General features: G+C 44.2%; 1 protein-coding gene across 1 annotated transcript in view; it reads right to left on the bottom strand.

The window, feature by feature from the left end:
- Positions 1-12,689: 12,689 nt before the first annotated feature.
- Positions 12,690-15,623, bottom strand: part of LOC134348717 (ADP-ribosylation factor-like protein 13B) — a 32,570-nt gene continuing 29,636 nt past the window's right edge. The window contains exon 8 of the mRNA XM_063052523.1: positions 12,690-14,622. Within this exon, the coding sequence (XP_062908593.1) occupies positions 14,552-14,622 (71 nt within the window). The 3' untranslated portion in view covers positions 12,690-14,551. The remainder of the gene's footprint in view (positions 14,623-15,623) is intronic.

Here is a 15,623-nt window from a genome sequence, read left to right as displayed (position 1 = left end):
ACATTCTCCCAATGATGAGGTGACCAACACTGAATACAATACTCCAAGTGTGGTCTAACCTGACTTCTGCAGAGTTACAAAATTATCTCACAGCTCCTGAACTCAGTGCCTCGTCTAGTGAAGACCAACACACCAAATGCCTTATTAAACACCCTATCAACTTGCACAGCAACTTTGAAGGATCTAAAGATGTGGACCCCAGACCCCCGCTTTTCCTCCACACTGCCAAAACTTCTGTTATTAACCTAGTATTGTCTTATCAAGTTCAACTTCCCATTGCGCTTTTCCAGACTGAGCTCTATTAGCCACTTCTCAGACCAGCACAGCACTATATGTCCAGTTGTACCCTGCAACAAACTTCTATACTATTCATAATTCCACTATTCTTCATCATCTACAGATTTATTAACCCACCTTTCCACTTTCAAATCCAAGTCATTTATTAAAACCACAAAGAGCAGGAGTACCAGAACTGATTCCTGCTGCTCAATGACCTCCAAAGCAGAACATACACCATCTAATACCACCTTCTGCCTTCGGTGGGCTAGCTAATTCCAAGCTCATGCTGTCAGGTTGCCATGTATCCTGTCCTTCATGACTTTCCCGATGAACCTTATCAAAGGCTTTACTAAAATCAATATGTACCACATCCACTGCTCTGCTGACTTCAATTTACTTTGACACTCCCTTGAAAATGTCAATCAGGCTCATAAGGCATGTCCATCCCACACAGAACCATGTTGATTATCCCTGATGAAACCATGCTTCTCCAGATGCTTGTAAGTCCTGTCCCTAAGAATCTTCTCCATTAGTTTGCCCACCACTAACATATGACTCACTGGTCTTTCATTTCCAGCATTATCCCTATTACTTTCCTTGAATGTTTTCTATCCTCCAGTCCTCTGATACTACTCCTTGGCCAGTAAGGACACAAAGTCATTGTCAATACTCCAGCAATCTCTTGCCTCGCTTTTGTAGCAACCAAGGGTAGATCCCATCTGGACTCAGGGACTTATCTGTCCTTATGTTAACACCTCTTTATGTTAACTGCCTCTTTCTTAACACCAGCAAGTTATCTTAGACCTTGGGGAAACCTGAATTGCAAAAAGTCTTTGTTCGATTGTCATTTTGGTATTGGATAGTAAATTAATTGCAAGTGAAGTATGCTCTGTCACTCCTCCTTCAATGAAACAAAGCTTGCAAAGGGAATTAGTTTTTCACATTTTCAAATAATGGCACTAAATACAAGAATGTTCACTAGAAAAACCTATTTCACAATTGTTAATCACAGTAGAGGAAAGGTCTGGCCATTAAGGTGCTGGTTGACTAGAACAGCAAAATTATCTTCTATTAGTTATAGAAAAGAACACCATAGACTGATCAGAATGATTTTTTTCTCCACTTCCAAATCTCCATTTTGATCTGACACCATCATATTTTTGATAAAATCCTTTTGATATACCATGTATATATTTTACAGTATTTCATGACATTGAAACATCTGTGTGAATGATCTACATTAATGATTTAAAAGAAGTGACTGAATGTACAGTTAATATAGTTGTTGATGTAGTAAAATAGGTGGGTTAGCAAATAGAAAGGAGAGAACAACAGTTTTCAGAGGAATAGACAACGGTTATGTGTGTGGGTAAGAAGTTGGCAGATGCATTTTAACATGGGAAAATATGGTTTAATGTTACCCACATTGCATGGAAGAATGAAAAAAGAAAGAAATCATTATGATATGAAACTACCCATATATTGGGATCCAATTACATGAAACACAAAAAGTCAGCATATGGAAATTAGAATATCCCTTGTAATATTAACTTCTATTGTAAAGGGCATAAGGTATAAAAGTAGCCAAGTCTTAATGCAACCTTACAAGGCACTGGTGAGAACATACCTGGAACACAGTACAAGTTTGGTTTCCATGTCTAAGGTAGGCTGTACTTGCATTGGAGGTATTCGAGCTCCAACAGTTGAGAAAATGGAGCTAATTGAGCTCCAACGGTTGAGAAAACCGATGCGGTCATGGGGACAACGTACAAACTTTTTATAGGCAGTAGTGGGAATTGAACCTGGGCCACTGGTACTGTAAAGTGTTGTGCTATCCACTAAACTAGATTGATCTTGGAGTAAGTTAAAAGGTTGGCACAACATCGTGGGCCAAAGGTCATGTACTGTGGTGTACTTTTCTATGTCCAAACATACCTAGCGTATAAATGCCATGAAATTAATTTTTTGCAGCTTCAGCACATTACAGAAATGCAAACATAATTTGAAATAAACTGAATATTCAGACAACATCCTGGAGAATCTTCCTTGCACACTGTGCAGCAGTCACATCTTTCCTATAGTGTGAAGGTTAGAACTGCACACAATACTTCTAAATGGGTTCTAAACTTGTAAAGTAACACCCCAAATGTTACATTCCATTTACCTTTCCAATGAAACAAGAACGCCAGACGTCTCCTCCACCATCCTCATGAGTTGTTCAGTCAATGTACAAACCCCATTTCCAGAAAAGTTGGGATATTTTCCAAAATGCAATAAAAACAAAAATCTGTGATATGTTAATTCACGTGAACCTTTATTTAACTGACAAAAGTACAAAGAAAAGATTTTCAATAGTTTTACTGACCAACTTAATTGTATTTTGTAAACATACACAAATTTAGAATTTGATGGCTGCAACACACTCAACAAAAGTTGGGACAGAGTTAAAGTAAGATTGAAAAGTGCACAGAATATTCAAGTAACACCGGTTTGGAAGACTCCACATTAAGCAGACTAATTGGTAGCAGGTGAGGTATCATGACTGGGTATAAAAGTAGCATCCATCAAAGGCTCAGTCTTTGCAAGCAAGGATGGGTCGTGGCTCACCCCTTTGTGCCAAAATTTGTGAGAGAATTGTTAGTTTAAAAGGAACATTTCTCAATGCAAAGGGCAAGGTCGGAAACCACTGTTGAATGCGTGTGATCTTTGAGCTCTCAGGCGGCACTGCCTAAGAAACCGTCATGCTACTGTGACAATTATAGCCACCTGGGCTCGGGAGTACTTCGGAAAACCATTGTCACTCAACACACTCCGTTGCTACATCCAGAAATGCAACTTGAAACTGTATTACGCAAGGAGGAAGCCATACATCAACTCTATACAGAAACGCCGGCGAGTTCTCTGGGCCCGAGCTCATCTCAGATGGACTGAAAGACTGTGGAACCGTGTGCTGTGGCCAGATGAGTCCACATTTCAGCTAGTTTTCGGAAAAAACGGGTGTCGAGTTCTCCGTGCCAAAGATGAAAACGACCATCCAGATTGTTATCAGTGAACGGTGCAAAAGTCAGCATCTGTGATGGTGTGGGGGTGCATCAGTGCCCACGGCATGGGTGTGTTGTATGTATGTGAAGGTACCATTGACTCTGAGGCGTATATTAGGATTTTAGAGAGACATATGTTGCCATCAAGGCGACGTCTCTTCCCGGGACGTCCATGTTTATTTCAGCAGGACAATGCCAGATCACATTCTGCACGGGCTACAACAGCGTGGCTTTGTAGACACAGAGTGCGTGTGCTTGACTGGCCTGCTGCCAGTCCAGATCTATCTCCTATTGAAAATGTATAGCGCATCATGAAGAGGAGAATCAGACAACAGAGACCACAGACTGTTGAGCAGCTGAAGTCTTATATCAAGCAAGAATGGACAAAATTTCCAATTGCAAATCTACTACAATTAGTATCCTCAGTTCCAAAACGATTAAAAAGTGTTATTAAAAGGAAAGGTGATGTAACACAATGGTAAACATGCCTCTGTCCCAACTTTTGTTGAGTGTGTTGCAGCCATCAAATTCTGAATTTGTGTATATTTACAAAAAACAATTAAGTTGGTCAGTAAAACTATTGAAAATCTTTTCTTTGTACTTTTGTCAGTTAAGTAAAGGTTCACGTGAATTAACATATCAGATTTTTGTTTTTATTGCATTTTGGAAAATCTCCCAACTTTTCTGGAATGGGGTTTGTAGTTTGTCTCATGAGCATAGTTTTAGAAACATATTCTAAATCTCAGTTTTTGGTTTTTAGTCATGAGTTTAATAGTAACAATAATTTGCTGGAACTCAGAGGGTGAATCAACATCTGTGGAAGAAACTGTCGATGCTTCCGGTCAAAATCCTGCATAAAGCCAACATGGATAATTTCTTTCATCCAACAGATACTGCTCCGCCTGTTGAGTTCCCACGGCAGATCGTTTGTTCTCCAGATTCCAGTACAGTACATTCTTGTGCGTCTAATACTAATGTTTAGCCTGGATCTTTTTTTACAGACTAATAATGGCATTTCAGACATCCCACCTCTCCCAGAAGTTCCGGGAGTCTCCTGCATATCGATAGTGGCTCCCTGACACCCGGAAATTATAAACAATATCCTGGTAATAGATTTTTTTGAGAAAGAGAGGGAGAAGGAGAGCAAGCATCCTGATTGGTCTCTCTTCGTGCTAAGAGTGGTCCCCAACCACCGGGCTGTGAGGGAACGATATGATTTGGCGATAGGAGTCAGCTGCACCTTTCCTCATTCCCTGTCACGCGCACTGTTGAGCTCGAACGCACGGGAGGTCATTACCCGCGCGTCATCCATGTCAGCGCGGGAAGGAGATCAACTCCTCGAGCTTGCAAATGACAGCGGGCTGAAAAGTATGTTTGACATAACATCTCTGCCGGTATTCCGGATCAAAGTCAAGGCTAAATATCCTGAGATAGCCACAATAGCACTGAAAACTTTGCTTCCATTTCCCACATCATATCGCTGCGAAGCGGAGTTTTCTGCGAAGAATGCAACGAGAACTAAATTGCAGAATAGATTGGACACAAGGATCACTGTCTCCTATCACCCTTCGATGGGACCGTCTTGTTGCAGGGAAACAAGCCCAGGGCTCCCACTGATTCAGCGATATTGGTGTGTTGCAACGATTTTATATGTTCATACGGGGAAAATATGCGGTGTGTTTAATATCCAAACGTTACTTAAAATGTTATGATGCTATTGATTAATAATTGACTTATTGTGGCGACCCACTTTCTAGCACACACGAACCGGCCCACGAAACAGCGCACGGAGGCAGAGGGCCGGCCCCAGAAAGGGTGCCAGGCCATCTTCACCAGCAGGGGGAAAATCCCGCGCGTGGAAAGGGTCTGGGAATATGCATTCCCCACAGCAGTCCCGCCCCAGGGAGGGCGGGAACGGGAAGGTTTTAAAGCAGGCCGCGAAGTTTGAATAAATCTCTTTATCGCACCTCCAACTCACCGACTCCATGTGGTTATTCTAGCGCTGTGTGTAGCACACCGCTACATTTGGTGACCCCGACGGCCCAAACGATATTTGGACCAGAGATGACCGACGCCGCATCTGTTCATGCAGTTTCGTTAAAACTGCCAAGCTTTTGGCCACTGAGATACCGTCTGTGGTTTGAACAGGCAGCACAATTCCACATTTGGCAGATAACCTCGGAGTCCACTCGTTACTACTACGTACTGAGCTCGCTGGACCAGGAGACAGCTGCACAAGTTGAGGAATTTATACAGTCGCCCCCGGAGAACGGCAAATACACAGCATTCAAAGCCCTGCTCATAAGGACTTTCGGACTCTCACGGCGTGAATGAGCACGCCGCTTAATGCACCTGGATGTTTTGGGAGACAGGCCGCCGTTGGCATTAATGAACGAAATGCTGGCCCTGGCTGAAAGACACAAACCCTGCCTCATGTTTCAGCAGGCGTTCCTAGAGCAACTGCACGAGGACATATGCCTGTTGCTGGCCGACACAGATTTCAGCGACCCCCAGGAGGTGGCGGCCCGGGCAGATGTGCTGTGGAATGCCAAGAAGGAGAGAGGGGCATCCGTCGCACAGATCACCAAGCCGCGTGCTCAACGACAGACCAGGCCAGGCCCGGCAGCAGAGCCCAGCGAACAATGGTGCTTCTACCACCAGTGGTGGGGCACAGAGGCCCGCCGATGTAGACCACCCTGCAAATTCCCGGGAAATGCCAAGACCCAGCCGCCGCCGATCGCTACGGCGGCTGGCCATCAGGGCAGCCTCCTGTACGTCTGGGACAAGCAGTCGGGACACCGATTTTTGGTCGGCACCGGAGCGGAGATCAGCGTCTTACCTCCAACGAGTTACGACACCCGCAGCAGAGAACCGGGACCCACCCTGAGGGCCGCAAATGGCAGCACAATACCAACCTACGGCACCCGCACGGTGCGACTACAGTTCTGCCCCAGCCGGTTCACGTGGGACTTCACACTGGCCTCCGTGGCCCAACCACTCCTGGGGGCGGATTTTCTGCGAGCCCACAGCCTGCTGGTCGACCTGCAAGGGAAGCGATTAGTCCACGCCAAGACTTCTCAAATGTTCTCCCTGGGTGAAGCAAAGTTGCCAGCCCCACACCTGGACTCCATCACGCTGTCCGACGATGAATTCACCAGGGTCCTGGCGGATTTCCCATCAGTACTGACACCGCAGTTCATGGCAGCCATGCCCAGACACGGAGTACAGCACCACATCCCGACCCAGGGAACACCCCTCCACGCCCGTGCTCGAAGGCTTCCCCCGGCCAAGCTCCGACTGGCGAAGGAGGAGTTCAAGATGATGGAGGCATTGGGGATCATATGACAGTCCGACAGCCCATGTGCCTCCCCCCTTCACATGGTGCCCAAGGCAACGGGGGGCTGGAGACCATGCGGTGATTACTGCAGACTGAACGAGGCTACAACGCCAGACCGCTACCCTGTGCCGCACATTCAAGACTTCGCAGCAAACCTACACGGCGCAAGGATCTTTTCCAAGGTAGACCTCGTCCGGGGATACCATCAAATCCCGCTAAATCCGGACGACATCCCCAAAACAGCACTCATCACCCCGTTTGGACTTTCTGAATTCCTCCGACTGCCGTTCGGCTTGAAGAATACCGCACAGACTTTCCAGTGGCTAATGGACGCGGTGGGACGTGACCTAGACTTTGCATTCATCTATTTGGACCACATCATCATAGCCAGAAGTAGTCGTCAAGAGCATCTGTCTCACCTCCACCAGCTCTACTCCCGCCTGAGTGAATTCCGCCTTACAATCAAGTCCAAACAGGCACCGCTACAGCGGCCCTACGAGGGGCCGTTTAAGGTGATCAGGAACAACGGGTCCACGTTCGTGCTGGACATTGGGGGGAGAGAGGTGGTTTTCACAGTGGACCGACTCAAACCGGCCCATGTGAACTTGGCGCAGCTGGTCCAGTCTCAGGCAAACGGCCAAGGTGCAGCGGCACACCAAGGCTCCGCCGCAGCGGTTCGAACCCACCCGCCGGAGGTTCGACCACATCCATGTGGATATCGTGGGGCCCCTGCCAGTGTCACGAGGAGCGCGGTACCTCCCAACTATGATAGACCGGTTCACCAGATGGCCAGAGGCAGTCCCGCTCAGCGACACCACCTCCGAATCCTGCGCCCGAGCACTGATCGCAACCTGGGTAGCCCGCTTCGGGGTACCGGCCCACATTACCTCCGACCGGGGCGCCCAGTTCACCTCCAGCCTGTGGTCGGCTATGGCCAGCCTTTTAGGATCGCAGCTACACCACACAACTGCCTACCACCCACAGTCGAACGGACTAGTGGAGCGTTTCCACCGTCACCTGAAGTCGGCTCTCATGGCCCGCCTGAAAGGGCCTAACTGGGTGGACGAACTTCCCTGGGTCCTGCTCGGAATCCACACGGCGCCCAAGGAGGATCTGCACACCTCGTCAGCCCGGTTGGTGTACGGCGCACCCCTGGTCGTCCCAGGAGAGTTCATACCAGCCCCAAGGGGGCAAGAGGAAGAACCCACAGCAGTCCTGGGCAGACTACGGGAGAGGCTCGGTAACCTGGCCCCCATACCCACTTCACAGCATGGACAGAGCCCGACCTGCGCACCCAAAGACCTGCAGAACTGTAAGTTTCTTTTTGTACGACGGGGCGGACACCGGGCACCGCTACAGCGGCCCTACGAGGGGCCGTTTAAGGTGATCAGGAACAACGGGTCCACGTTCGTACTGGACATTGGGGGGACAGAGGTGGTTTTCACAGTGGACCGACTCAAACCGGCCCATGTTGACTTGGCGCAGCCGGTCCAGGCTCAGGCACCGCGGCACGGGGGCAGACCTCCCAAACAGAGGCCGATCCAGACTGTGGACATTGGGGAAGTATCGCTGGTTCTGAGGGGGGGTGGTAGTTATGTGGCGACCCACTTTCTAGCACACACGAACAGTCAATAGCATCATAACATTTTAAGTAATGTTTGGATATTAAACACACAGCACTTATTTTCCCCGTATGAACATATAAAATCATTTCAACACACCAATATCGCTGAATCAGTGGGAGCCCTGGGCTTGTTTCCCTGCAACAAGACGGTCCTATCGGGGGTGATGGGAGACAGCGATACTCGAAGGGGGTTCCTTATGTCCAGTCTATTCCGCAATTTAGTTTTCGTTGCATTCATTGCAGAGATATATTGGAAATGGAAGCAATGTTTTCAGTGCTTTCCCGACTATCTCAGGATATTTAGCCTTGACTTTGATCCAGAATGCCAACAGAGATGTTATGTCAAACATACTTTTCAGCCCGCCGTCATTTGCAAGCTCGAGGAGTTGATCATCTTCCCGCGCTGACATGGACGACGCGTGGGTAAAGGCCTCGCGTGTGTTCAAGCTCAACTGTGGGCGTGACAGGGAATGAGGAAAGGTGCCGCTGACTCATATCGCCAAATAATATCGTTTCCTCGCGGCCCGGTCTGCGGGGCAATAAATGTTGGGGACTCCTGCTGAGTAGACCTATCAGTTTTCTTTGTGGGGGGGCTTTACAGTCGACCTCAAAGATAATGACAGTGCTGCTCGCTGCACTGTTTGCAACAGTGACTTTTCTATTGCCCATGGTGGGTTAAAATGTAAAAGCATGTTGAGGTGAGTTTAACAGGTGTCATTCGTTCATTAGCATAGCTAACGTTATTTAAACTAGCTGGCTGGCTGCTAAGGAACTACGCTATTGCTGTCCTACGTGATGAGGCCAAACTCCCTGTAGACTTGCTTATAAACATGATAATATGAGTACATATTTTAATGTCACATTTTCTGCATATACCCAACTTGGTTTACAGATTAGACAAAATCACTAAACAAAGTATTACATACACCCTTGGAGGTCGACGGGGGAGGGGGGAGGAATATGGGGTTGCGGGGGGCGGGGGTGCTACCTCCCTGAAATGGTGGTGATGCCTCCCTGAAATGAGTTTTTGCAGGATGGGATGTCTGGCATTTGTTTATAAAGTTGTGGTAAACCGAGGTTTTAAGTTCCTCCAGCATTTTGTGTGTGTTGTTTTGTATTTCCAGCATCTGTAGATTTTTAAATATTCTAATGGTTTAAAAAGGGAGTATTACTACCTGCTCAGACATTTATCAAGTAGTATTTTGACTTCCAGGAAACTATGGTCTTGAACCCCAAGTTTTCTCTGTTCATCAACTTTACTTAAGCGTCCTCCCATTTACTGTATACTTGTAAATTGCAGATTTTCAACTTGGGATTTCTGGTTTCTTAAATTAAAACTAACTTCTATGCTAACCACACATTCCTCCCATTCAACCACCGAAATCCAAAGCCCTGGCCTCCCCTCTCCAACTTTTCCACCAGAAAGCACCCCCTCCCAGTTCTCTCTTGGCATCTCAGCAACCAGGCCTGTGCCCAGCCTTGTCAGCGGTGTATCCTGTCTCTGTACCTGTGCCTGGGTTCCAAATGCAAGGCCGTGCGTCCGACCCAGCCGCCAAGGAAGTGAAGCTAATCGGGAGCCGTTCACACCGCCTGCAGAGCCTTGCATCGTGGCGGGCCGCGGCCTCGGGCGCCCCCAACTGGACGGCCCGGCTGCCCGCCCTCGGACCGTTCGCCCGCCTCGCCCCAATCACCTTCCTGCTTCTATGTAGTGCAGTTTCTCCCCATCGGAGCCATGGTCGGGGTTGTCACAACCCACCCATCTGTTAGAGCTAGGGACTGACGACACCGGAGCGCAGGAGCTCTCTCCGGATTTTACCACTTGCTCCTCTCCAGATCGCCCGAACAGTTCTGTTTTTTAAATTACGAGGGAGTAGGGGATTTGAGGATAAACAACTCCTCACCGCGGAGAATGACTAGTTTCTGCTTCCGTTCTGTCATTTACCAGATGACCGTTGAGGCCAATGAGAGCTGACAAGTTAGCGGTCAGTTTATACAGAGTTTACCTTGGACCACTGTATCTTGTGGATGCAAGGACTTGGGACTTTGGCCGCCATCCTAAATGGTCCTTTGTGAATAGGCGAGGATTCCCTATGATCAGTGGGGATATTGTACTTCTTGGAAAGTTTAGGGGAAATCATTGCATCTTTAACACCATCTGCCCTGTAACACCATCTTATATGACATGAAATTTGGTGTTTTACAGCAACAGAACAGTGAAAGACGTAACGTTTGCATGGGATAAGCTGCTCCTAAATCATTGTGTGGGTCTTCAAAGTCCTGTTTCTCCTCCTCTATGGTAGTAGCGAAAGGACATGCACCAGATAGCAAGGGTCCTTGATGATATGCCACCTTGTTAAGGCGTTGCCTCTTGAATATGTCCTCTACTGCTGGGAGGCTGTGCCCATGATAAAGGCGGCTGAGCCGATAGCCTCTTGCAATCCTGTGCATTGGAGCATCCATACCAAGCTTTCCACTACAGATCTATTGAGATTGCAAGAGTCTTTGGTGATATACGAAGTCTCTTCAAACTCCTAACAACATGGAGCCATTGGTATGCCTTCTTCATGATTTTGCTGGGAAGTGGTCCAGGATCAAGTGAACAACATGTCCCACTTGCAGTAAACAATTGAGTATAACTGGGTGATGCACATTTTTTTGTAAACAATTAATGAATAATTAAATTACCAAGCGGCCCACACATTAATGAGAACATGGACAGGGACAAAGTTTCATACCTTGGAAGGATGTCACAGGATAAATATTTTAACCTCAACAGTATTATCTGGCGTTCCTTTCATATCACAAGGGTGACTGTCTTAAAATGCATCAACTAATGCTCCCATGGACGTCTTGTAAAAGCAACAGAATCAATCAGGGATCAGAGAATATAACAGGAACAACAAGGTCTTGAATACAAGGATAGCTGCAAATATTTTAAAATTATGTGCAAGGAACAGCATTATCTACATTAACTGCTACTACAGCAGTGGTATTTCTGCATTGCCAATGATAAGTCTCAGTCCAGATATAAACCCTTAAGACATAGAAGTAGAATTAGGCCATTTGGCCCATCAAGACTGCTGTCATTTCATGGCTGATCCATTTTTCTTCTCAGCCCCAATCTCCTGCCTTCTCCACATATCTCTTAATGCCCTGACCAATCAAGATTCCATCAACCTCTGCCTTAAGTATACATATAGACTTGGCCTCCACAGCTGCCTGTGGCAACGAATTCCAGATTCACCACTCTCTGGCTAAAGAAATCTCATTTCTGTTCTAAAAAGACACCCCTTTATTCCAAGGCTGTGTCCTCTGTTCTTAGACTGTCCCACCAGAGGAAACATTCTATCCACATCCACTCTATCAAGGCCTTTCACCGTTCGATTGGTTTCAATGAGGTCACCCCTCACTCTTCTCAATACCAGTGAAGACAGGCACAGACCCATTCAACACTCCTTATATGACAACCCCCTCAAACCTGGAATCATTTTCATGAACCTTCTCCAGCTCCAGCACATCCTTTCTATAAGGGGCTCAAAATTGCTCACAATACTACAAGTGAGGCCTCATCAATGTTTTATAAAGGCTCAACATTACATCCTTGTTTTTATATTCTATCCCTCTTAAAATGATTGCTACATCCTTACCAGACTCTACCTGCAAATTAATCTTTTGGGAATCTTGCATAAGTCCCTTTGCACCTCAGGTGCTTTTATTTCCTCTCTAGAAAATTGTCAAACCTTTCATTTCTTCTACCAAAGTGCATGACCATACACTTCCTGACACTATATTCCATTTGCTACTTCTTTGGCCATTCTCCAAATCCAAGTCCTTCTGTAGCCTCTCTACTTCCTCAGAACTACCTGCTGCTCTACCTATCTTTGTATTGTCTGCAAACTTTGCAAAATCCTCAATTGTATCATCCAAATTATTAACATATAACGTAAAAAGAATCCGTCCCAACACAGACCCCTGTGAAACACCACTAGTCACCGGCAGCCAGTCAGAAAAGACACCCTTTACTCTCAATCTTTGCCTTCTGCCAGTCAGCCACTGCTTTATCCATGCTAGAATCTTCCCTGTACTACTATGGGCTTGCACCTTGTTAAGCAGCCTCACTTGTGGCACCTTCTGAAAATCCAAGTACACAACATCAACCGATTCTCCTTTGTCTAACAGCAAAATCCATTATCTTGTAAGTGATGAAATGGGAATGTAATTTGGAGTTGATTCAGGAAACTTGATAGTGATCTTCAGAGATGTTTTCTGAATAGTCTTCATTTTAGGGGCAAAAAGACATCAGTCTCCAAACTTATAAATATAGAGAAAACACTCTCCAGCGCTTTTAAGAGTAATTCTTTTATTTCAAAAACATCATGAAATTTTCAATTAAGAAATTGAGCCCTGAAGGTTACTAATAACCTATTAACATATCAGACATCAGTTTCTGAGTACAAGACATTTTACTATTTAGCTATTCACAGTAACAGAAATTTTGACCAAGGTGCCCAAACTTTTGCATGCCACTGTATTAGTTGTATTCTGTACAAACAAGTCACAGATTAAGCCCTAGATCATGACAAATATGTGGATCAGTGAGAGGGGAAGGTAAAGCAAGTGATGCCAGAGCACAGGGAATTATTTGAGAACTATCCATGGGATTTCAAGTGTGAATTTTGGACAACAGCTCTGGTTTGAGTTGCAATGTTGCAATTGTTCATTCATATCAGCTAGGTATTTGTGTGACAAAAATATGTTTAGGCTTATAACATATAACGTCCCTACTCAGCAAGATACCTGATGGTTGCTGACATTTGTACTCTAAATATGAAACAATGTCTTCAGGTGAACCAGGTTGTATTATTGGGAGAAGACAGTATTTAAAGGGTTGGGACTCATCTACTGTACGGTTTCAGAAAAACAAAATTCATGAAAACTTCAAAATTTATAAATTTATGAGATGTACAAAATCTAACTAAGCACCAACTGCATTTGAAAAATGTTATCTTGCACTGAAATATATTTGGATTTGTTGTGATCATTTTAACTGATGAAACAATGCTTGAATGTTAAATGTTTCATTGAAGAAAAACCATTAGGATTCAGTTACTGTATGAGAATATACAACTGTTCAATAGCTTTGTGATTGATGTAGTTTAAAAATACATACAGAAAGGGATATTGGAAAAGTGGAATAAAAACAATTCATGACATAATATATACTGTCCAGCTGATTGTAATTGTGATGTTAACAACTTCTTTCTCAGAAAATACAAGCAAACTATCTCATTACTCTCAAACTGAAGTGACAATCATGGGTATTTTCAACATCTCATTGGATTCTAAATACAGTAGTTTTGAAAGTAAAAAGTTTATTCAAATGAAATTTCAATTTTACAATTTAAACCCATATGGTGCTTTATAATACAAAGCAATTTAACAGGAATCCTTTTAAAAACTAGTGTTTTCTGAAACTTAATGATTCTTTATTTTGCAAGGTATGTAAAGTGCTTGCAAACTAAAGTGCTTGAAGACATCTTTGACAGATGTGTAAAGGTATCAGATAGTCTCTGAAAACTCTTGATTGTAGAGTAAAATGGACTCTTCAGTTATGAAGATAAAGCTTAAATTACACATATACCTTTAGTGACCACCAACATACCTGTATTAAAAAGTGCTCTCTGCAAAAACATATATCGCCATCTCAGAATGGGAAGCCCAAGTTCCAACTGTAACAATTCTTCACTTGACCATAATCAACATAGATGTGATTTCTGTTTGCTGAGAATGAATCACTTTAATGACATCTTAAAGTAGTTATTGGAGCTTAACCAGAAGCAGCCCAACAGTTCAAAGGTGTGTATACATTTTCCCTTCATTGACGTTGCCTGACTTATTGAGCTCCTCCAACTTTGTGTTGCTCCCGATTTCCAGCATTTCCAGTCTCTTCTATCTCCATTAAGCTCCGAAGACTTCATGGTGGTTTGTACTATATTAAAACTGATTTTTGTTGCAACTATTTTATTCTGCCAGTTTTCAGTAGATCTGTAAAAAACTTTCCTCAAGGTCTGTCATGTTTTGCATTGCTAACATGCCAGTGTTTTTCAGTACAAAGGATCAATTTCTGGAGCAATATTCAATTCTTTTTCTTCTTAGTGGTAGGTCCCACAGGTCTTTCCTGATTTCATAAAACAACTTTTTTTATGTCGTGACTATACATACAATTTTTTCTGTTTAAAGAGAATCACGACCTTCAGACCGCCGAGACCTTCAGACATCATCGGCCGCAGAGTCTGGTTCCTGACTTGTTGGTACTGGTGGCAATGGCTTAGTGTCAAAATCTGCAAAACAGGTTACATGGAAAATACACCGTTAATTGTAGAAACAATAAAGTTTTCTAAGTAGAATCAAAATTACAAAGCAATTGTGCCAATTCCATTTCGTCCGAAAACCTGCCATTGAACTTCTGTGTAGGGAGTAGGTCGCCATCAGCAAAATATCTTTTATACATTTAGCCCTACTGACATTACGGGATAGTGTTTATGGAAATGAATAAACAGTCAACGTTTTGAGCTGAAACAGTTCATCAGGATTCAATGTCAACTGTTTATTCATTTCCAGACACTGTCTGACCTGCAGGTATTTCCAGCATCTGCAGAATCTCTTGTGTTACAGAAATTTATTGCATTGCTCTGTGCATTTCTCAACAAACCATGTTAATTTATATTTTGACACCTCAGCCAATAAATTATTCTCCAATGAAAATGCATTAACTGCCCTATGAGCAATCATCATATGAATTTTCAAACTGAGATCACTAAGGACTTCATTTAGTTAAATATTATTAAAAATTTTTAAGGATGTTACAGGGGCCTTTACTTAATTGAAGCCATGGAAGAGAGATCATATAATTGCCCAGGAACATATGTATCTGTGCAAGAGAGATGCGCATGGTGTGGAGAACTATATCTACTGTTTCTGTATGACTTACTATTAAAAAGACCCGATAAAGGGTTTAAACTTGTGGATAAATGTTTCATTTTCATACAAGTAGTGTTCCACTGTAAATAATTACAAGGACAATTAGGTAACCTGAAAGACTACAAGAGAATAAGATTCCTAATTGTTTATTAACATACTAAGTTTTCCTTATTTCCGTTCAGTTTTCTGGAGGTTATGATAACTTTTACCAAAAAATTTACACCTAATAAGTGTACCTCTGCTGCAAGCATTGAATTCAGCTGATCTGCCAAAATACCCCATCAGGGGATCATTCAAGTACAACTCTTGACTACATTTATAGCAGAACCTGCTTTCAATAATGTCTACAATGGGATATACC

This window comes from Mobula hypostoma, chromosome 6, assembly GCF_963921235.1.
Source record: "Mobula hypostoma chromosome 6, sMobHyp1.1, whole genome shotgun sequence".
Taxonomy (NCBI): Eukaryota; Metazoa; Chordata; class Chondrichthyes; order Myliobatiformes; family Myliobatidae; genus Mobula; species Mobula hypostoma.
This window is presented reverse-complemented; position numbering and strand designations above follow the sequence as displayed.